Source organism: Coccomyxa subellipsoidea (genome assembly GCF_000258705.1).
Source record: "Coccomyxa subellipsoidea C-169, whole genome shotgun sequence".
NCBI classification, from domain to species: Eukaryota; Viridiplantae; Chlorophyta; class Trebouxiophyceae; family Coccomyxaceae; genus Coccomyxa; species Coccomyxa subellipsoidea.
The window spans coordinates 1,885,089-1,906,210 of record NW_005178041.1 but is presented as its reverse complement, the minus strand read 5'-3'; the positions used below and the strand labels follow the sequence as shown (position 1 = coordinate 1,906,210).

Below are 21,122 nucleotides of genomic sequence, written 5' to 3'. Positions count from 1 at the left end.
GCAGAGTGTAAATTGCAACACCTCTCATCAGTCTCTCACCAGCACCTAGCATGGCAGTCATTCAAACCTACATGTTACACAGCATCTGCCTGACATGTTTGCAGCAGATGCATGGCATTTTCAGTCCCTAAATTCTCTGACGAGTCCTGGACGCTACGCTGCCCTGCTCCTGTATCCTCTTTTTATTACTCTGCCCTTTTACACTGGGCATGGAGGCATCCTCCTGGAGTCACACAGCACCCTGCTCAGTCACAAGCATATGTACAGCAGCACTGCCAGCGCCTCTCAACACTTCCTCCCAACCATGCTCTTCAAGCCAACTTTCAGACCAGCGGCTCACCTTTACTATGCGCATGCTTTTCTCTGAGGCGGCAGCCTGCCGAGTCCTGCGTGGGGCTCCTTGGTTGACTCCGCTCAGGTCCTCTGCGGGAGCAACCGGCCCCTTGGCAGGTGTGCGCTTGGCATTGGTGTCGTCCTCTGCTGCGCTGCTGCGACCCCCCAATGCGGGTGGGGCACCAGAGAAGGAGGGCCGCCCAGTCGTCTGGGAGCGGGAGCGCGTGCTCTCCGCCGAGCCGCCCCAGGTGACTGGGAACAGAGGGGCGCTCTCGCTGGGGGCTGAGAACCCCAGGCTCAGAACCTCCCTCAGCAGCCCCAGCGACTTCCTCGGCGGCTTCTTGGCAGTCGCCGGCCCGGCGCTGCTGCCACCGCTTGCCTCCGCACCCTTCTCTGTCTGCGTGTCCGCACTGCGCGCATCTGCATCGCTGGGCAGCTGCTTGGCATACGCCGGCGACGTCGCAGCCGACGGATCTGCCTGCTCGCCAGGCGCTGCGGCAAACCCCTCATCCACACCCGCAGCAACTGGCTTGGCCGCCGGCGCATCTGTATCTTCAGCAGTACGGGCTGCCCCTGGTGCTTCCGGACCGGCAGCAGCGGGGTCGTGGGGGGCCTCTGCTGACACGGCCTTTGCTGGCACGGCAATGGCTTCAGCTGCAGGTGTGTGGCTGGGGGGCTCCGCTGTCGGTAGCACGGCTGGTGCACTGCTGGGGCCACAGTTGCCACTGGGGCCCAGGCGGTTGCTGCGCCGCTCTCCGCTGGCCGCCTTCCTGTGCAGTGGCGCCTGAGCTGCCTTGCCCCTGCCTCTGCCCCTGCCGCGGCCCTGGGCTGCCTGCTCCGGCGCGGCTTGCGCTTCCTGCTGCTCGCCGCTGTCTGGTGCCTCTGCTGCTGGTGCTGTGCTGGGCTGCGTCTCTGCAGCCTGTGGCTTCGTATGGGAAGATGGCTCAGGCCTGCTTGCCTCCAAGCCGCCTTCCCCTGGCTCCGCTGCAGTGACTGGACGTGTTGCTGCATCGCCCGACTGCGCCTCAGCCTTCTCAAGGGAAGCTTCCTCGATGGCCGCTACAGCTCCCTTGCTGTCTCCAGCCACCTCTTTGGCGGCCTTTGGCGCCTCCTTTGTGACTGCAGGAGCATCCTGAGCGTGCACGCTTGGCTCAGCCATCTCCAGTGTCGGAGTGGGGTTGAGCGGCTTCTGGAGCAGCTCCGTCCCTGAGCCAATGTATCACTCCACTCAGCACCATTGTCTTCATACAGTAAACAAACCGGAACATGCCCTCCTCAGAACGTAATATCACGCCAGACTACCAAATCAACACAGAAAACACGAAAATCTGCAGCCCAAGCCACGACAGTAATTGAAAGGAGCTGCACAACACGCGCATTCAGCATACACAATTCATTTCAGCTGCTGACGCCAGCACGCACCTGGGAAGATGAGGACGCGCAGCTCGGAGCAGGTGGCGGCCTGCTCCTCGGGGGTTATGGCCGCAAAGCCAAAGCCGTGGATCCAGGTCTCCACAGTGGACTGCGCGGCGGGCAGGCACAGGGACTGGACGCCCAGGGAGCGGAAGTAGTCCTCAAAGGCGGCCATGAGGACGCGCGCGTGGCCCTGCCGCCGCGCCCCCAGCCGCGTTGCCACCAGCGGCACCTCTGCCAGCTGCCTCCCAAACACCCGGAACACCGCCGAGCACACTGCCTTGCCCTGTGATACATTCCCGGCACACCAGGTCAATCGCCTGTACTTTGCATCCATGCTTGTGTCTCTACCTGACAGCTTCGTGTGGCACTGAATGTAGGTATCCTGCTGACCCTTGTGCTGCATGCGGTCTGGGCATGCTATGACTCATCAAATACAAACTCCCAGCGCACTGCTCCCTTGTTCGTTTCCATAGCTGCCAAAGTTATGTCTACATCTCCAAGTGCCGCCCACTTTGTTTATGGGCATGGAGGTGATCAGTGGGCAGGGAGATTGAAAATAGAAGGTGAGAGAAGGCCTGAAGGAGGAGCTGGGGCGCACCCGGCGGCGCAGGACGGCGGTGTACATGCCGGTGTAGTCCCAGTCGCCCAGCTCCTGGGCGTACACCATGGCCATCATCAGGTCCGCACCCGTCACCAGGTCCAGGATCGGGTCAAACGACTCCGTCAAGATCTCCTGCGCGCACAGCCACACAGCTATCACTCACCTGATGCCTGGCATGCGCTCTGCATGTGCTTGCAGGTGACGGGAAGCATGCCGGGATGCACTGGGTAGTGGGAAGGGTGTGGGCGAAAAGGCACCTGCGCGGCCTTAAGGGCCCAGGTGGTGGCGTGGGTGCCGTCCTTGCCGCGCAGCACCTGCCAGCTGTACTCGCCCTGCAGCGGCACCGGCACGCTGCTCACGCGCTCCCGCATCCGCGTCGCGATGCCCTTGCACTCCGGCGAGCAATGCCACTCGCCTGTACCGCACAAGGATCTGCCTTCAAACCCCTGAAGGCATGCTGCAGCACTAGGAGACCACTTGCAGAAGTATGCTTCATCAGGCATCCTTCCAATCTGACACGCTGCCTACGCCCAACCTAGACTGCAGAATGTTCAGGTCTAAGCGACCATTTAAGTGCAGAGTCAAGAGGATGTCATAAAGAGAGGCCTTGCCTTCGGGCAGCTCTGTGAGGTGGGCGCGGCCGTGCTCTGCAAGGCAGCCGATGTGGTACTCGCGCTCGCACTGGTCGCAGATGATCATCGTCCGCTCGCCAAAGCCGCCGCGCAGAAAGTCCGGCACCTTGCACAGAACGCACCCACCGTGCAGCGCCGCTTCCCCCGACACTGTCACCAGCTCCGGCTCCAACGCCCGCCTGCGGGGCCATACTATCCCGTCAGTGTCTCAAGGGCACCATGCAGTGAGGACACGGTAAGCAGGACCAGGTGGTCATGAGGCACTGCGGCTGCTTGAAGAATGCCGGGAATCCAAGCATGGTGCACGCCGGTTACACCTGTCGGCAACGGCGCAGAGGGCAGCGGGGCGGTGTGAGATAGGAGACTCGGCCTCGCTGGCGGGCATGAGGCAGGCGAGCTTGCGCAGCGACACGCCGGCGGCGGTGAAGATGTTGTCGTACGGCGCGCGGCGCGACCCGCGGCCGGCGTGGGCCTCGAACTGGGAGCAGGAGATGACCCCGTTGCAGCAGGCGCAGAGGATGCCCGAGGGGCCCGCCTCCGTCGCGTCGATGCGCACGCTGCCCTTCAGCAGCTCCTCGCCTTGACTCGTTATGTACGACACCGGCTCCCCATCCTGCTCAGCCACACATTGAGACCCTCAGCACACGCTCGTCAAACTTTCTATCCTGCTCAGCGGCACACGTTCTAACTCCGCATGCTCGTATCATTCTCTTCTTATACTTTTTCACGAAGCCCTCCTCAAAGTCCTGCCAGATCCGCGAGCCAGTGAAAGGCTGCATAAACGCAGGAAGGGAAAACGGAGTATAGAGCTATGGGGCTCGTGCGGTCACCGTGAGGCCGCCGGGCTCGTCGGGCAGAAAGAGGCGCTTGTGCTTGTTGGAGTTGCGCTCCCGCCGCGCGCCCGACACCACACGCAGCGCGGGGGCGGCCATGTGCACGCGGGGGGCGCCGGCATGCGCTGCCTTCTTGGCAGCGCCCGAGCCGCCGTGCTTCTTCTCCTTTGGCGCTTTCTGCTTGGGCTGGCGCCACTTGGCGGGCTTTGAGGGCTTCTGCGGGCTGGGCAGCGGCTTCGCCTTGAGCTGAGCCCCCCTCGCCACGCATGCATCGCAGAACCAGTCCCCCTGTGCAGACATCCCCCGATGATTACTTTCCAGGAACATGTCCTCTGTGCCACAAGCCTTCGACTGTACAGGACTGTATAGTGAAGCGATGTCCAGAGTACTCACTTCTGGAACCTCCTCGAGGCCAGCGCAGTAGGCGTGCACAGCGGTGGGGCAGCCGTCGCAGCAGAGCAGGTCTCCGCCGTCCATGCACAGGCCACAGGCACTGCCGTGCCTGTCAGCGCTCCTTCCCTCATCGTTCACCAGCGCACAGAATTCCTGAAGCAGCCAGCCAGATGCTTGAATCGCACACCACGGACTGTATTGCAAGATGCCTTGTAAGCATTCAAGCATGGCCATGGCAAATGCGCACCTTCAGCGAGATAGAGAGATTGGTGAGGTAAATGGACTCTCCAGGGCGGCGCTCTCTGCTGCCGGCATGCTCCTCAAACTCGCTGCAGCTCACGCCTGGCGTCTTCTTCGCCCGGCACTGCTTGCAGGGGCACGCAATCTGCCCCTCCTCTGTGATGCTGCCTGCAACCAAATGGACAAGCTCCACTGCTCACACCCTTGCTCAGGTTTAGGGGCGCATCGAACAAAAAAATTTGCTTGGAAAGCTCTGCTAGACTTGTGTCAAGAGACTGATGGAAGGAATGCGCGCACCGTTGAGCAGGAGGTCGCCGTGGCGGGACTGGAAGAACACTGGCTGGCCCCGCAGCGCGCCGCCCTTGAGCACTTCGCGCAAAGTGATCCCCCGGTCGATTGCTGCGCCCGTGATGTCGCGCACTGCCGCCGCCTTATCTACCAGCGTCGCCTTGAGCGCCTCGTCGTGCCCCGCCTGCACCGTCACTGTCGTTGGGGCCGGCCTTGCGCTGCCGCCGCGGTCGGCCGGCGCCGCCTCCTCCTCCAGCGGCAAGCTGCTTCGCTGCCTCAGCAGCATGCTGTTTGCAAAGCCGCCTGCACGGCCAACAGCCACATCAGCTGCTGTCTCGACACCGCCAGGCTCCTTACCATGCCCTGGGCTGTGTAATGAGTGGCAGCTTGCTTGCAGTCCCATGCAAGCCTGAGACAGATGTCTGCCGCAAGTGCGCACCTGCCAGGTGCTCGGAGTTCTTCTTGCGAGCGGTGCGCGGCCCCTTGATGACTGGCGAGTTCACGGGGTCGAAGGAACCCCGGCCGCTCTCCCTGGCCGGCATCTCTTCGTCATCCACCTGCCACTCTCCCCCGTCTGCACTGTCGCCCTCCACATCGCCTGCATGCTCAGCCTGGGCGGCAATGGCTTCTGCCGCGTGCATTGCTGCAGCGCGCCTGCCCCTCCCGGGTTCTTTCTCGCTGCCCTGCAACCAGGTCATCTACATATCAGCCCAGATTCCTCATGCATGGGCTAGGCTCTACATACAAACAGACATCACCAGGCTGTGGGAAGAGAGTGAGCAGCACCATCTGCATCGATGCTGTCGCCAGGTGCTGTGGAGGACCTGTTAAGACACCGTTGCATGCGATGACTGGCTCGGAACATATTTTTCGCCGCCTCAAAGGGCGGCCGCCTGTCAAGACTGTGTCTCCTCCAAGAGCCTTCAGTTCCCGTTTGCCCTGCGCCATGTGCCAGGTCGCTGTTCACATAACATGGGAGGGCAGTCTCCACACACTCACAGCTACTTCCACCATTATGGCATGAGCTTGCTGCAAAAGCCTCACCTTCCGTTCTTGTTGTTCGGGGTGCTGCTTCGCTGGGTCTTGCCCCGGCATGATAACAGGAGACCCAACCTGAATTGCCATCTTGCTGTCTGGCACCTCCTTGGCAATGCTTATCTGCTCCAGCCCAGCAAACCCAGTGTCCAGAACCATGTGGGGACCCTCGATGTTACTTGCTCCATCCACAGCTAATCTTCCCACAATTCCCTTCTTCCGCAGGATGCCTCGTCCCATCTCATTCCCAAGCACCGAGGTCTGGACCTGAACGCATGGCAGAGGGATACGGTGATGACAGCTGACAGGTGATTTTCTAGACAACGCAAAGCAATGTTTTTTACTGCAGGCGGCCCCAACAGGCAGCTTATAACTAAACAGCTCTTGGAGCAGAATTCGATAGAAGCCTCAAACACCAATACATTCATTGCATCTTTGATACCAGTGAGAATCAACAGATTAGATATGATCTAGAAAGGAGCTCACTCACAAAGTTTGGGAAGATTACCCGTTTCCGCGAAGGGACCTGCCCTCAATCACTCCACCTTACTCCAAATCCACGCTGAGTTTAGAGTTGAATAATTTTCTGAGACCTTCTCAGACAACTGATATGCGCCGTTTCATGCTAAAATTTGTCGAAGCAGGACCGGTGCATGCGCCCGGCCTACAAAGCGACGGTTACCACGGTAAGAATGGATGTCAATCTCCACCAGGAAAGGTGGGCAGAGCTCCAGAAAGCCAGTCAACACAAATTGAACTCAGTCTGAGGCAGTTTATAGGTCTTTGTGCTGCTGTATTGTAATGAACAGTGCGACAGTGCCACTGTGACAGTGGTCATCATGGTGTCTTTACAAGGTCTTCGACTCGAGGCTGGTCCCCCCAAAGATGCAGTAAGACGGCGGTCCTTGGAAACGGGGGGTCCGGAGGAAGCAGGCAAGCTTGCAGAGAGAATGCGTTCAATTCGAGCGAAACCGTTCAATTCACCCGCAATTGAAGTAATTGTTGCAATATCTCTGTCCAGAAGGTTAGGAGTCTGACGGCTTACGTAAGACATGTGTTGATCCTGCTGGAAGATGCACCTGTAAACCCATACATAGCGACTGAACATCATGTATAACGGTATCGGGATTCTTACTCCGAGAGGATCCGGAACAAGTGGTTATGTGCAGACAAACAAGTTCAATCTGCGCGGGCCTCCACAGCAGAAAGCCCAAGATCTGCGCAATGCTCCTGACAGCAGTCAGGCGTACAAAAAGCCCGATCAGGGTATTCTTGATCACAACAGGAGAAGAGAGATTGAACTCAAAGTGGTGCAGATGGCAGACGCATTAGAGGAACAAGGGTGAGGACATTTTTTAGATCGGTGTTTTGTTCAGCTGTCTAGGAGAGGGCTTCACCACTCTGGAAATAAGTTTCATACTTTGATCGTCCCATGACAATGTTGTATGTCGAGTCAGGCATATCTGCGTTAGGCGAAAGCCCCTCTGAGATCTTTGTTCTGGCTGTCCAGGTACTCTGCTGAGGAGATTGAGCAGGAAACGACACTTCTGCGCAAGCAGCTGGAGGCAGAAGGGCTTGAACAGCGCCAAGACAAGTGCGTGGTGGTCACATGAGCTGCAACTTTCTCTCACCACATTACATCTTCCTCTTGGGTCATAACTCTGCATGACCTTTCTGTGCTGTACTTCCTATCGACTACTGTGATGATGTGCTGAGAGGATGTGTTCACCTCAGGCCTGCCACTGAGACGCACGAGATTGCTGAGAGGAAAATGAAGGAACTGGAGAAACTGCGGGATGCCTGGGGAATTGACAAAGATGCAGTGGAGGGTCAGGCTTTTGACCGGGAGCTGCAGGTTTGGCTTCGCTCTGGCTTGCGTCTACCGCTAATGTCCTGAAAGCTCCAGCTCTTATCGTAATCAATCTGTGAAGAGTTGTGCGAGGACTGAATGGGCACGACTGCATGCGTTGGCAATAGGAGCAGAAGAAACAGGATCGGATTGCTGAGCGGGAGGCAAAGGAGAAGGAACGCAAAGCTAAGGCCAAGGAGGCAGAGAAAAAGCGTGCCAAGGAGGAGAAGAGGCGCGCCAAGGAGGCAAAGAAGAAGGAGAAGGCTGACAAGGAAGAAGCTGAGCGCATGAGGAAGGTGTGTTGACAAATTTTATCTGGCCCACCTTGCTCTGTTCTGGTTCTATACGTGCAGATGGGCATCGTTGTGCATTTTGCAGAGGAACTTGGTCTTTGGCTGTCTGTGTGGCAAGCCTCGGCATTGTCATTCCTGGAAAAAGCATACTCTAATGATTGCTTGTTATAAAATTGACAGGAGGGTGAAGAGCGCGTTCGCGCCCTGGAAGAGGCCAGAGCGCAGCGGCGCAAGGATGCCGCTGAAGCCAACGCCAGCCGCCCCGCCGGGGACTCGCCCCCGCCCAGGGAGGACGCACGGCATAGCCGCAAGCGCCATGCAGAGGACACTGCTCCCAGGGCCGGCAAGCGCCACGTTGCAGAGCAGGCATCTCCACATGTGGGGGCGGAGCGGTGGGTTCCGCGGCCGGCCACACCGGACGACGATGAAGCCGCGGATGCGGATGCAGCGCGGCAGACGTCCGCAGACGGGCCGTCGACGGGGATTCTGAGCCCGACGCCATCCGTGGCGCGCTCGCGGCCGCCGTCGCCGTCCCCCGCCAAGCTGCGCGCGGAGGCGAAGGAGCCGCCGTCGCCGCGGCCGCCTTCGCCGCCGCGCAACGGACGGCCGCAGAAGTCCCCGCCGGCCCGCACGCGCAGCCGCAGGGACAGCCCCAGCCCGCCGCGTCGCAGGCAGCCCAGGAGCACAGTTGCTGCCAGCCCCCCGCGGCGGGACACTCGGGGCCGGGACCGCAGTCCCCGCCGCGACAGGGATGAGCGGCGCTACGGTGGCGGTCGGGGCCGGGACGACAGGGATGACAGGCGAGATCGGGGTAGGGACAGGGATGCAGGCAGGGACGGGGACATGCGCCGTGGGGGCGCACGCTCTCTGTCCCCTGCCGCACGGAGGGAGCCAGCAAGAAGGGAGGCTGAGACAGGCGTTGCGTCTGGGCGCCGCGATGGGCGCAAAGAGCCGCCAAGGGTTCGGAGGAGTGCGTCCTCTTCCAGGACTAGCAGCTCCTCGGGGAGTGGCAGCAGCAGTAGCAGCGGCAGCAGCACTGGCACATCCTCCTCAAGTGGCAGCAGCGGCAGTGATAGTGACTGAAATGCTTTGGAAGGAGCTTGAAGGCCATCCCAACCTACGAGCCGGGCCTGCAAACCTGAGCTCAGACTCAGTATAAGCAGCTTATCGGCCTTTCTGAAAGAAATTGGTGGATTTTGTTTCAGTGGCTTCCTTTGTAATAGCTTGGAAACAAATTCATAGTTGGCCTGGCAATAAGCATTTGAGGGTATCTGCATGCATCAGCCGGGGCGGATGCGATTGCCCGTACCGATGAAGCGACATTATGAACTTTGTAATTGGAATCTTGCCGGTAAATCAGTAGAATTTCCATACATTATCTCTGATCGTGCATTGACTGCACGGTGTAGCACAAGCCTGTGTTTGTGCAAGTAGCACATCAACGGAAGTTTAGAGACACTGGCTCTTTGTGGTTTCCGGTATGCACCCGTCAGAAAGCATATCTCCACGAGGAGAGGGTCATGTTTGAACAGGACAATCTATGCTAGCATGGTGGGCTGGGTCCTTTCGCCCTCGAAGCGGGAGCATAGAGTCCACGATCACTACAAGTTAGGGCAGGTGCAGCTTCTTTCCTCCCACGTTCAGTCCTCTGATCCTACAAAGGAAAGCTGTCTCAAAGTTGATCTTGTGCATTAATTTGACCGAAACAATTCTGACTACATATTTCCACCTTGTCCGTGTAATTTTGTTGGGTGTTCAGATTCTGGGAAAAGGAGCCTTTGGCATCGTTTACCACGCTACAGATCTCGCTGACAACAGGCAGTATGCCTGTAAGTCAATTAATAAGGCGAAGTTGGTGACAGAGGTAGCCACCTGTCCCAAAAGACGTTGCAGTCCTAGAGCAAGTTTTGAATGGGCATGCCTTGTCCCACCTCATGGTTTAAAGCAGTCCATATGCTGCAGGAGGATGTTAGAGATGTCCAGAGAGAAGTGGAAATACTGAATCTGGTTTCAGATCATCCAAACGTTGCAGAACTGGTCAACACCTTTGAAGACACTCATTTTGTGCACTTGGTGCGAGCCACACACCAGTCTTGCATATGCAGTGACGCTGCAGAAGACTGACCTTTGATAGTAGAGTAGGTCAGGTATTGTCTGAGCTTCAAAAAGCAGGAGCTGTGCAATACTCAAGGTAATGTATCTTTGCAGATCCTTGAGCTCTGCCATGGTGGGGAGCTGTTTGATCGCATCGTTGAGCAGGGAACCTTCACTGAAAGGGCGGCTGCAGGTGATGCATTGCATTCATTGCACTGGTGTCTTTGTCTTATTGTGTGACGTGTTGAGGGGATGGATCTCAATGTGACCGCTGCATGCAGATTACTTCCGGACGATGGTGCTCGTCATTGATCACATGCATCAACTTGGCGTGATGCACAGGTCAGAGATGTGTTAAATGGCAAGGCCAAATCTCTGTAACTCATGGGTTCTGAAGTACCATGGAGTACGCACTGACCAAGTGGTCATAATGCAGGGATATCAAGCCGGAGAATTTTTTGCTTACTGACAAAAGCGACAGAGCCAAACTGAAGCTGTGTGACTTCGGCCTCTCCTCATACTGGCAAGTTCAATGAGCCCAGATTGCACTTGAATGCACACGAAGTGGGGTGTTGTATGCAGCGTTTTCGATCTGGAGCCCTTGCAATATCGCTGCTAGCACCCTTACACCGAAAAGACTAAGGGCTGGATGCACGCAGGAAACCTGGGGACAGACTGCAGTCCATTGTGGGGTCCTGCTATTATGTTGCTCCGGAGGTAGGTGGCGCCTGGTCAGCCCCATTTATTGATCTTGAGATGAGCCGCAACCGAGAGCCTGGACCACATCAGAAGCCAGCACTTGCTGACACGCATGCATGGTGCCAGGTGTTGAGGCGCGACTATGGGGTTGAGGCGGACATGTGGAGCTTGGGTGTGATGCTCTACATTCTGCTGAGCGGGCTGCCTCCGTTCTGGGGAGACAAAGAGGAGGACATCTTCCGCATGGTCCTCAAGGTGTGGCCCGCAGCATCATTGATTTCTCCAGCTGCAGCAAGTCGATGCATGACACACTCTGTTTGCTCAAACATCGGTGCATTCCAATAATCGCACAAATATACATAATCTTGTGCTACCTTGGCTCCTGGCACAATCCTGAAAAGACAGCAATCTTGCATGGGCGCCTATCCGTCCTGGAGAGGGCGAAGAATTGTCTGAAAGATCAGGACCAGATACTGAATGTGTGCATACGGTCTGCGCAGGCAGACATAGACTTCCAGACACCGCCCTGGCCCTCAATCTCACAGGCGGCCAAGGATTGCGTGCGCCAGCTCCTCAACGTTGCTCCGGACGGCCGCCCCATAGCCTCCAAGCTGCTGCAGGTGCGCTGCCTCCTGGCAACCCAATGGCCCCTCCGCCCTTCATTGAAGGGACTGTTGAGGGACGGGCGCGCTGCATGCTGTCTGTCATTGGTTGTAGTCCACTGTGCCAGCATGCGCAGCCTCTGGTGAATTGAGCAGACACCCTGCTTTTGAGATGTTTCTGTGGTAATTGTGTGCAATCCCTGTCCGCCACACGATGCATAGACAACACTTGAGCGTTTCTGTGCAAGCCCTGCTCACCTCATGGCATGTACAGAGAATCTTGTTATGAAGAAGAGGCCTCCAGGGATAAATCGCAGGTGATGACGGCGTCTGAGCGGGGTGTTGTGCGTGCGGGGGTGCAGCACGCGTGGCTGAAGGCGCAGGGGGCGTCGCTGGACAAGCCGCTGGACAGCGTGGTGCTGAGCCGCATCAAGAAGCTGTCGGCCATGAACAAGCTGAAGAAGGCGGCGCTGGTGGTCATGGCGCAGTCGCTGAGCGAGGACGAGATCAACGGCCTGCAGCAGCTCTTCCGCTCCATTGACGCCGACGGCAACGGCACCATCACCGTCGACGAGCTGCGCACAGCCCTATCCTCCCTCAACGGCCGCCTCCAGGTGCCCCCTCCTGGCTTTTGTGCATAGAATGCAGGGCTGGAAGGCCTCAGAGACCGATTCCCCATTTTTGGGGGGGCAGGCTGGCGGAGGCTGTCAAAGGGCACCTGCCCTCCCTGCCAACTATCCAATCTGCTAGGTGGCCCGCCTTGAATATCACACTTCGCTAAAGTTTTGAGACCCTGTACAAAAGTCTATCTACCGTGATTGCTCCTGGCAGCCTGTTAGTTGATAAAGAGCTGCTGCTGGCGACAGACCAGGCTGCTCAAGCCAACATATATACTGCATCCCCGGTGCTGTCAACTTCTTACTGAGATTTTGCTGTGCCGCCACTTGCCCAAGCAGTGTCACCCACAGCTGGCATGCTACACTTGGGTGACCCCATGAAACTCCTGCTCCACGCGCTGCATCCCCTGCTTGTGGGAGAAACCATGATCCCTTCGGTCTAAATTTGCGATAAAACTTTGTTCCCACGTTGTGGGAATAAAGTCCATCCTTGACGTAATGCAGGTGCCTAGGGTGACGAGCATGCACTGACCAAGAAAAACAGTGGCTGGTGTGATCTTTCCTGAGATTGTGTGTACGTGCAGGATGATGACAACCTGGGGGGCATCATGGCAGCGGCGGATCTGGACGGCGACGGCACGCTCAACTATGAGGAGTTCATCGCGGCGACCGCAAACCTGAACAAGCTGGAGAAGGAGGCCAACATCCTGGCCGCCTTTAACAAGTTTGACACCGACCACAGCGGTGCACTGACCAGGGACGAGATCCGCGAGGCCCTGAACTCCATGGGCTCCACTGATGAAGAGATCGAGGTGGGTCTTCTCCATTGTGCCCAGCATCTTTAGTGCACACTCTTTGTCCGTGCCATACCACAAGATACACTCCTCATTGATGGCTGAGGCCCCTCCCCTCCTTCTGGCCGAGAATGCCATTCAGATGCTGCCGCTTTGCTGCACATCCCTTTCTCGGTGCTGGCAGCAAGTGTCATGGGGCATTGATTGCTTGTGCAGTAATGCTTGCTTTCCTGAAAAAAGCTTTGGAGATGAGCTCAGCTGATGAGCTGGTGGTGCCTTGCAGAACATGATTGACCAGTTTGACACGAATCACGACGGGGAGATCGACTACTCGGAGTTCCTGGCAATGATGCGCGCCGACAATGAGGACCTGAAGGCGGCTTCAAACTACCTGCGGAGGCGCTCCAGCGTCTGCAGCTGATGTGATCCAATGATCAGAGTCAGCTGCAGGCTACTTGTCTCTCTCTTGTGATGCGTGTGTGCCTGCACATTGCAGTGCACGTCTGGTATGCTCAATCGGAATTGCTCACACTCGCAATTGCAGTGAGAAGGGGCGTGTGGTGACCAGAATTGCCTTGTGGAAGTAGGGCTGCTTGATTGGATGGCGTGTAATCCGCCCAGTTTCACCCTGTTGGGTTCAGAATACAAATGGGATGTTGTGTTGTGTTCTCATTTAAAAGCTCCAGAATATGTTTTAGAGGACCTTGAGGAAGGATCATTCTATCATAATATTAATGGCATCCGATGCCATTAATTTGATGTCACATGGCCACGGTCACGCTGCCGGCATGTGCCCATTGCACAGCACACCAGATCACCAGAGCAGTCTGAATGAAACAGTCATACATCATTGACCACTGGACAAGAGCCAACACCCGTAGACATCTGGCTTGATGCTGTGCTGATGCCTTTTGGGACCCTGCATGAAGGATCCTCCAGAGGGAACCCCATCGATCAAACCTTGGATGTCACCTGACAAATTTAGATTTGCACATCCTATTGCTGGATCTCCGGGTCACCTATGTTGTCTACTACTTAGACTATTCTGATACATCTGAAAGCCGCTACACCCGCTCTGCAGCGTATGGGTGCGACAGCTGAGGAGCGTCAAGTCGACAAAGCCCTGTCGCAGAGCTTCGGTCGGGAATCGGCAGTAGGCAGAGCACTGCACTTCCTTTATGGAGAAGATGTGACAGGACGTGATGTTGGCAATCGCTTCTCTGCCCAAAACATGGAGACGATACGTGCTTCTGGGAGGCGTCCTTCTCAGCCACTGCCCAGTCCTGGTATTGCTTTTATCTGCCTTGGACCTCACTGCTGCGATGTAATTTCTTTCACAACAATAAGAGACACGACGTCTTGTTACTGCATTAACAAACGAAAGAAAAATGTTGATCTTTGTCATGTCTCTGCTGGGAGCTGGGTCGGTAAATATCTGTGTCATCTGCAGCTATGCAGTCACCGTCAAGGGCGGCAGTGAAGGTCCCTAAGGTTGGGAAGAGAGAAAGCCCAGGCACAAAGTACCCCGCAATTGGAAGAAGGCGCTCAGCATCAGTAATCGCAACACACCAGAAGCAGCTGGAAGCCGAGATCTCTTCTCAGCTTGAACCACCCCAGACAGCGTTGGGAGAAGCAGAGAAGGAGAGGCTGGCAATGCACATGGAGTTCAGGGGCAGCCCGCCTGATGTCCTGCCAAGCGAGGATGCAGAGAGCAGAAACACACAGGCCGCACAATTGTCTCGGGCTCAGAGCCAAGAGAGCGGGCTGGAGAGCTTATTAAAGGACATCACCAGGGAAATTGAGGACAGGCAGGAGCACCTGGAATACATCACAGGCTGTGGCAAGTTTAGGGAGAACTGCCCTACAGTTCGGAGGCTGCAATTTGAGATAGCGACTAGAATGCAGGAGCTCCGCAAGATGCTTGAGATGAATTCAACCGAGCTGTAGCACCAATTTCAATGTTTAGGGGCTCCCCATGTATTAGAAAAGAACACACAAAATTGGCATATTAAGATTACAAGGAGACAGCTGGAAGTGCAGAACCATGGTGAAGAACATAATACTGGAATAGGATCAGGAGGAATCATCCTCCTGATTGAGGTTGACAGAATGCCAATTGCCGAAAGCCCACTTGTTGAAGGGCAGCCGGGACAATCTAGTTTCATCATAATTGATCAGTCATGATCGCTCATGAAGGTATTCAGGCTCTCCAAGTACGGCTCCCATGCATCAATGTGTGCATAGCTACCAGCGCCCGCAAAGCTCTTCACGGTCACAATGGAGGGGAGACTTTGCACTAGGCTGTCCACAGAACTGCTGTACAACTCCTCATCCTCCCCTCGCAGGACCATGGTTGGCGGCAAATGCACCGATGACAGCAAGTCAGCCGCTGCCCAGTCCTTCAACAGGCCGCCCACCTGCAGTTCACCACTTTGCATCTGATGCACAGACGAAGTTCCCTTATAATCTGAACATTCACTGCAGAACCTGAGAGGCCATGAACGCGTACATCAAAGGTTTCCTGCGTAATGTTTCAGTCTTTGGGGACGTGACAGGCATTTGAGGCAAGGCGAACCTGATATTGGTCAGGGCCGATCATGGCTGTATGCACAACTACAGACTGTCCAGCGCTCGCCACATTCAAGCAGCCGGCGTCTGGCCTGCTGGTGATGAATCGGCGACGGTACTCATTCAGCGCTGTGGCCTTCAAGTCCGCTGGTGCATCCCCCACCAGTGCATCGCGCAGCTTCCCTGGAAGCTCACGAGCCTGCCAGATGCATAATCTTGCTTCAAGGAGCTAGAATAATGGCGCGGAGACAATAAAAAGTTTTTGCTAGGCTGAAACACACTTACGCAGATGCACCTGGCATCTTCTGGTTTCTTTATCACAAGGTATGATGCTGCTGTAGCGCAGCAGCTATGCCTCTGCAGTGTGAGGATGCTCTGTCCAGTCACGCACCCGTTTTTGCCTGTCCTGAATAAGCTGCTTGTAAGAGGGTGGCACAGACGCTAGCGACAGAGATGCCACGGCCTGTTTCTCCTCTTCGGTAGCCCTGCTGAGGGCGGTCAGTGCCAGCATTCCGCCCCAGCCATGGCCCAAGACATGGCACCGCTCCAGGCCCAGAGCGCTCTTCACAGCCCTCAGCTCATTTAGAAATAGGTCCAATGAATAGTCCTCTGCCGGCGGGGCTGTGTCTCCACTCGCAAGGTAGGACTTTCCACAGCCGATCTGTGAAGCAGTATGCTGCAACGTGAACGTGACAGCATTGCATTGCGGCATTTTCACTCGGGGTACTTTCTCTCGGGGTCGACTGCATTCCAACAGACAATGTCAGTGGAGAGTGAACCTGATCATAGAAGATCACTTGCCGATCCTGCCCTGCCAACAATTCCAGAGTTTCAAGATACCGCGAAGGCAATCCCGGTCCCCCATGCAGTATAATCAAAGGCAACTTCTTCCTGCAGCAGAGCAAAACATGAGACCAAATTGAAGGTAAAAGCTCGCAGTGTTCGGAATTATCATAAGCATTGCCTCAGCTGCACGTGAAGGGCCAGAATGACAGTCAACCTTGCTGCATTGTCAGCCTTGTTCTTGCCAAATATGCCGAAGAGGCCTCCGCTTTCAGTAGCCTCCTTTCCAATAATTCGGCACCAGGTCTTGTGCCCATGGTAGTCAACAAGCCGCTCTTCCCATGGAGTGTTGAAGGCCCAAGAAGGCACACCCGTCACTCCACAGAAGGGTTTCTGGATGCTTCCAGCTGGGCTTGCTGCTTTCGCTGTTGGCAAGGCATTTGCTGCTGCCCCACAGGCTGCTGAAAGAAGGAAAGCTCTTCTCCTGACTGGGGCTGACCTGCAATTTCAGGGACATCGAATCAGACTTCTGGGATGTGAATCGGCTATAATTTAGACCTCATCAACGCTGCCTCAGGGATATGTGAGACCAGACAGAAATTTCACGTTGTCTGTTTCTGGACTTCGCTCTCATCCTCTCTTAAATGCTCTGCCCGGCATCTGAATTTCCCTTTTATCCTCACATTTCTACAGGGTTGGACTATCTGCAGTTCTTTCGAAAGGATCCGTGAGTTGCGCATGTGCTTAAAGACGCTCTTCCGGTGAATAATTGTGAAACACGACGTGCGTATCGGCAATTGAAGACCTTGAAGAGGCCATACGTTGCTACTTGATCGATATAGTGCGCTCCATGACATGCTTTGAAGGGGACACTTATCTCTTCTTTTTAATCCAGCAGGGAAGCTACCCTTAAATCTGGGAAGCTGCCATGGATGAAGGATGAAGGGAGTCAAATGAGCACTGGCAGTAAATACTGCTCCCAGGAGCACACACGCATTTTGAGAAAATACGGAAGTGGGCCATAATATTATAAAGATGTAGGTGTTTCAATCGTAGCATTGGCCGCCCAGGGGCATGCCAGCCGGCCCAGCCCCTAATTAGGGCGCCACGGTGGCAGCTGCGCAGCCAGACTGCATGCAGCCACACTGCATGCAGCCACACTGTAGCATCATCCTGGCTGGCAGCAGCTGCGAGGGATTGCAAAATTCTAGGCATATGGCATAGGCATATGGTAAATGATTTTATGGCCAGCCTGATCGATCAGCTGAGGCCAAGCCTTAAGGTAATCAAAACTTGCCAGTGGCAGCACGTTATACCAGTGCAATGATTGCACCAGGCTGGCTTAATTTAGGCTGACGAAGTGGCATTAAAAAGCCAATAATTGCATGACAGATGAAGTGCCTTCTTTGCACTATGAATTGGCAACCTGTGACACATCACCAGTATGTAGATTGTCAAAGTAATTTTTTACATTGTCTCTGGTGCCAAAGTGACCCAGATAGTTTCAGGCAGCACCCGTCTCGTCACACTGCTGACGTCAGTGGGACGGTTTGCCCAACACTGGCATTTATAAGGGAAGCGTACAAACCCGGCACGCTAACAGATCATCCATGACGCTCCAGACACATTATTTGGGCAAATTTTGTCTTACGTGATCAAAGTCAGCTATGTCAATATTTGTCTCGCAGTCCTCCTCCAGACGCTCAAGTACCACCCAATGCGAAGGCTGAGCTCCTTGCCTCAGTACAACAGGCAGCCTCCACTAGCATACAACTAGTGGCGGTCAAATCAGCAGAGTCACTCTGGACGGTCCCGCTGTTGGGATTAGCATTCTCCTGTCTCAAATGACGAATGGCAAACAGAGCCTGCACCCGCATGAACTGCACCCGTCACATAAGAAGTGGAGGCACCCAGCCAAAACCCAGCCGAACCATGTCATGTTAATAATTTTATGAGGGACCTCAAGATGTCAGCTGCTCCTCACCAGCCTTAGAAGACGCCTTCAGAGATCAGATTTCCTGAGGATCTCTCCAATGGTAAAGCGCTTGGCTTTGCTGACTGGCCTGCATGGGTTGATCTCGACGTAGTCTCCCACAGTGCATTTGCTGGTCTCATCATGTGCCTGGTACTTCTTTGTCTGCCTCATGCGTTTCTTGTATAGCCTGTGAGGAACAAAGGTTTCCACCGCTACAACAGCTGTCTTCTGCGAGCTTGTTGACACCACCTTGCCCTGCACCGAGGCATTGAAAATTGATTGACCCGTTTGATCGAGGAGAGATTACAGCCCTGAAAAGGCTCTGTGCTCGTACACAAAGCTGTAGGTGCACAATTGCTGTATGGCAAGCCCACCAGCCCGTAAAGGTCTCACCTGAAGACTCTGTGCCATCCTAACCGGTGTGCGCGCCACACATTGTGAGAGGCTGACTGTGTGCTGAACTCCAAGAGATGTGCCAGCAAAACTCTGACGGAGGTTCAGGCTTGAGGGAGCCATGAGTCCAGCCATCGTGGGGAATGAAGTTCCAAGTTTGTCTGATATGCTTTTACCTCGCACAGGTCAAACGTAACAGCCTCTCAAGGAGGGTCCACAAACCTTCCTATCCACAAGGGCGGCCGGGTGACTGATGCTCGCGTCACCTCAACCGGGATGACCTGGCCTCATCCCCATTCCAAATTGGATCAAAGATCCACAACTTCTGCCCATCTCTCCTGTCAATGTTGTCAACAAATTCTGAAATTTGAAGTTCTTCGTTTAAAACGTAATTGGTGACCATCGGTTACAAGCCCTCTTCTGCACATGTCTTTAGGAATGTCCGAACGATTTTTAACTGACGCCTGCAGCCATGCAAGCACCAGCGCAGACGTCAGGATCAATGATCGAAGATTTATCTGCCCTACTTACTTCCATTTTACAAGAAAATTAGGTCGATGCCATCGACGGCGAAATTTACACTGTACCGTCCAGGCGAGTTTGCTTTGAGGACACTTAGCATGGGAATTTGCAAGTGGAACGCCATGTTTATGTGCCCAACCCTTATATGAAAGCACTTCGAAGGGAGTTATCGATGTGATCAGGCAGTATCAGCTGGAGCAGGTGCAGGCCTGCTGCAGAAGCTGGGGCGTGTGCTGCGTGAGAAGGCAGCCACAGATCTGGAACGCATCACAAAGGGCACCAGCAAGACGAGAGAGAAGCTTGGGGTGTGACACGAGTCCTTCCTTATCAGCTCCATGACAGTAGTGTACCGTCATCCTTTTGTCCAACTGCCACGGAGTCTTACTATGGCAATATCACTGTGGCACTATGATGGATCAGGTTGTGGATGAATTATTCTCTTACTGGACCTTGGAGGACAGCGAGGACACACTGGAGCAGCTGGAGGACCTATTGATTGTGCGCAGCATGCCTTACATCTTGGGGCTCAGCTATCTAATGATGTGGGGACTTTTATCTGGCTTCGTCCACTGACTGTAATTTGTGTGTGACAGACTGCTGACTTTGGTCCTAAAACAGCTCTCAAGGTTGTGGATGCAATACGAGGCGACATCCGGTCAGGCCTGGTCAAGACCCGCAACGATGTCAGGTGTGAGAACAGTTTGGTCCTGAAGGGCCTTTCCAAACCTGTCAAGCACATTCTGAATATCTGCACTTTGTGAGACTGCTTCTGGCTGTCCGCATTGGTGAGCAGATTGGGCTGTCTCTCTGCAGAACGAGATTGAAACAGAGCATTGTGGACGTGCTGAAGGCCAGTGGCAAGAGCAGCGACCTTGAGTTCCCGGACGCCAAGCCAGCGGTGCTGCTGATTGTGGGCGTGAATGGCGGGGGAAAGACGACAACCATTGGAAAGCTCGCATACAAATATGGCAGCGAGGGCGTGAAGGTCAGCTCAAATCTTCACCCTCCCAAGTTCTGCAACGCCCACATGGCTGAGTATCTTTTCATCGTAGAAGAGTGTTGGGATGTAGAAGAGTCCAAAGCACAAGGATATCTGCACATGCATCACACGGCTGCCTGCTGTGAGCAGGTTCTGTTGGTGGCTGGTGACACATTTAGGGCGGCAGCGGCAGAGCAGCTGGCAGGCTGGGCAGAACGCAGCAGCGCACAGCTGATCAGCGCGACCAGCCCCAAGCAGCGCCCGGACAGCCTCATGTACTCTGCTGTGGAGCAGGTCTGCGTCCTGCTATCGCACTTCCGCTTCTTGCTACTAGCAGTGCTCAAGCAGACGCCCTTACATCCGGCCATGTGTCTTGTCCTAGCCCCTGCTTTTGCACTCTTGGAGACCGAGCCAGGTCATTTGCTAGTCTGCGGGTTTGCTGCAGGTCTGCCTGACAGGTTCCAGTGGCACATATGGTTTCTGCTTTCTACAGGTGTTCAGGGCAGGCTTTCACCCCGTTTGTAACTCGTCTTACACCACTTGATGTGCAGGCGATGAAGGACGACACAGACCTGGTCATCTGCGACACCTCTGGCCGCCTGCACACAAACATCGGCCTCATGGAGGAGCTGGCCAAGTGCAAGCGCTCCATCGGCAAGCGCATGCCGGGAGCACCCCACGAAGTCCTCCTCATCCTCGACGGCACCACTGGTACGCCGCACCTGCTGCAAGCCCCTGCACTGCTTTCCCTCACAATCTTCTGTTGCATAGAGTCTCCTGAGCAGCGAATGAGCCTGGCCACGCTTTCGCATGGTTGCCTGATTATATTGTTGCTGCATGATGTTCGTCTGTCAGGCAGGCCTTCCTCTCATGTCTGGCGCTCGCACTTCATTCATGTCTGAACCTATCTTTCTCTGATAGGCCTGCGGTGGGTGGGTGCGCAGGGCTGAACATGCTGAACCAGGCGCGGGAGTTCAACGAGACGGTGCAGCTGACGGGGCTGGTGCTCACCAAGCTGGACGGCACCGCGCGAGGGGGCGCCGTGGTGAGCGTGGTGGACGAGCTGCGGCTGCCCATCAAGTTTGTGGGCGTTGGAGAGACGGTCGAGGACCTGCAGCCCTTCCAGGCAGAGGCGTTTGTGGATGCGCTCTTCCCAGACAACTAAATTCGGAGCACAGTGCCG

The 21,122-nt window shown here is 55.5% G+C and overlaps 6 protein-coding genes across 6 annotated transcripts; 3 read left to right on the top strand and 3 right to left on the bottom strand.

Moving 5' to 3' along the window:
* Positions 1 to 229: 229 nt before the first annotated feature.
* On the bottom strand, positions 230 to 6,011 carry COCSUDRAFT_59132 (hypothetical protein; the record flags this gene model as incomplete). Its single annotated transcript, XM_005651097.1, has 13 exons — positions 230 to 241; positions 341 to 1,539; positions 1,756 to 2,032; positions 2,348 to 2,482; positions 2,608 to 2,765; positions 2,917 to 3,161; positions 3,300 to 3,595; positions 3,813 to 4,103; positions 4,209 to 4,361; positions 4,456 to 4,616; positions 4,746 to 5,039; positions 5,176 to 5,419; positions 5,781 to 6,011. 13 exons carry the CDS (start codon positions 6,009 to 6,011, stop codon positions 230 to 232), a joined length of 3,696 nt encoding a protein of 1,231 aa, XP_005651154.1.
* Positions 6,012 to 6,738: 727 nt separating this feature from the next.
* Positions 6,739 to 8,996, top strand: COCSUDRAFT_64574 (hypothetical protein; the record flags this gene model as incomplete). Its single annotated transcript, XM_005651096.1, has 5 exons — positions 6,739 to 7,113; positions 7,282 to 7,365; positions 7,506 to 7,626; positions 7,749 to 7,916; positions 8,094 to 8,996. Exons 1-5 carry the CDS (start codon positions 6,881 to 6,883, stop codon positions 8,994 to 8,996), a joined length of 1,509 nt encoding a protein of 502 aa, XP_005651153.1. The 5' UTR covers positions 6,739 to 6,880.
* A 261-nt stretch (positions 8,997 to 9,257) lies between these two features.
* COCSUDRAFT_46159 (calcium-dependent protein kinase) lies at positions 9,258 to 13,408 on the top strand. The gene is made up of 12 exons (XM_005651095.1): positions 9,258 to 9,530; positions 9,673 to 9,777; positions 9,876 to 9,986; positions 10,122 to 10,200; positions 10,289 to 10,349; positions 10,444 to 10,530; positions 10,667 to 10,724; positions 10,833 to 10,961; positions 11,207 to 11,326; positions 11,671 to 11,922; positions 12,510 to 12,737; positions 13,003 to 13,408. The coding sequence occupies exons 1-12, from the start codon at positions 9,462 to 9,464 to the stop codon at positions 13,138 to 13,140; spliced, it is 1,437 nt and encodes a 478-aa protein (XP_005651152.1). The 5' UTR covers positions 9,258 to 9,461; the 3' UTR covers positions 13,141 to 13,408.
* Positions 13,409 to 14,893: 1,485 nt separating this feature from the next.
* On the bottom strand, positions 14,894 to 16,587 carry COCSUDRAFT_59129 (alpha/beta-hydrolase; the record flags this gene model as incomplete). The annotated part of the gene is made up of 5 exons (XM_005651094.1): positions 14,894 to 15,136; positions 15,295 to 15,486; positions 15,679 to 15,948; positions 16,128 to 16,178; positions 16,570 to 16,587. The coding sequence occupies 5 exons, from the start codon at positions 16,585 to 16,587 to the stop codon at positions 14,894 to 14,896; spliced, it is 774 nt and encodes a 257-aa protein (XP_005651151.1).
* Positions 16,588 to 18,072: 1,485 nt separating this feature from the next.
* COCSUDRAFT_12125 (30S ribosomal protein S17, chloroplastic) lies at positions 18,073 to 18,300 on the bottom strand (the record flags this gene model as incomplete). Its single annotated transcript, XM_005651093.1, has 1 exon — positions 18,073 to 18,300. A coding segment is annotated over one exon (228 nt), but the record flags the coding sequence as incomplete, so codon positions are not given.
* Positions 18,301 to 18,581: 281 nt separating this feature from the next.
* COCSUDRAFT_35157 (cell division transporter substrate-binding protein FtsY) lies at positions 18,582 to 21,104 on the top strand (the record flags this gene model as incomplete). The annotated part of the gene is made up of 8 exons (XM_005651092.1): positions 18,582 to 18,630; positions 19,123 to 19,265; positions 19,381 to 19,458; positions 19,554 to 19,648; positions 19,774 to 19,945; positions 20,090 to 20,233; positions 20,491 to 20,650; positions 20,884 to 21,104. The coding sequence occupies 8 exons, from the start codon at positions 18,582 to 18,584 to the stop codon at positions 21,102 to 21,104; spliced, it is 1,062 nt and encodes a 353-aa protein (XP_005651149.1).
* Between the last annotated feature and the right edge of the window lie 18 nt (positions 21,105 to 21,122).

Excerpts from the sequence above, each read along its gene's own strand:
- COCSUDRAFT_46159 (XM_005651095.1), top strand. The coding sequence starts at position 9,462 with ATGGTGGGCTGGGTCCTTTCGCCCTCGAAGCGGGAGCATAGAGTCCAC. Across the intron at positions 10,531-10,666 it reads TTCGGCCTCTCCTCATACTG|GAAACCTGGGGACAGACTGC; the intron begins GCAAGTTCAATG and ends GGATGCACGCAG. Across the intron at positions 10,962-11,206 it reads TCTTCCGCATGGTCCTCAAG|GCAGACATAGACTTCCAGAC; the intron begins GTGTGGCCCGCA and ends CGGTCTGCGCAG.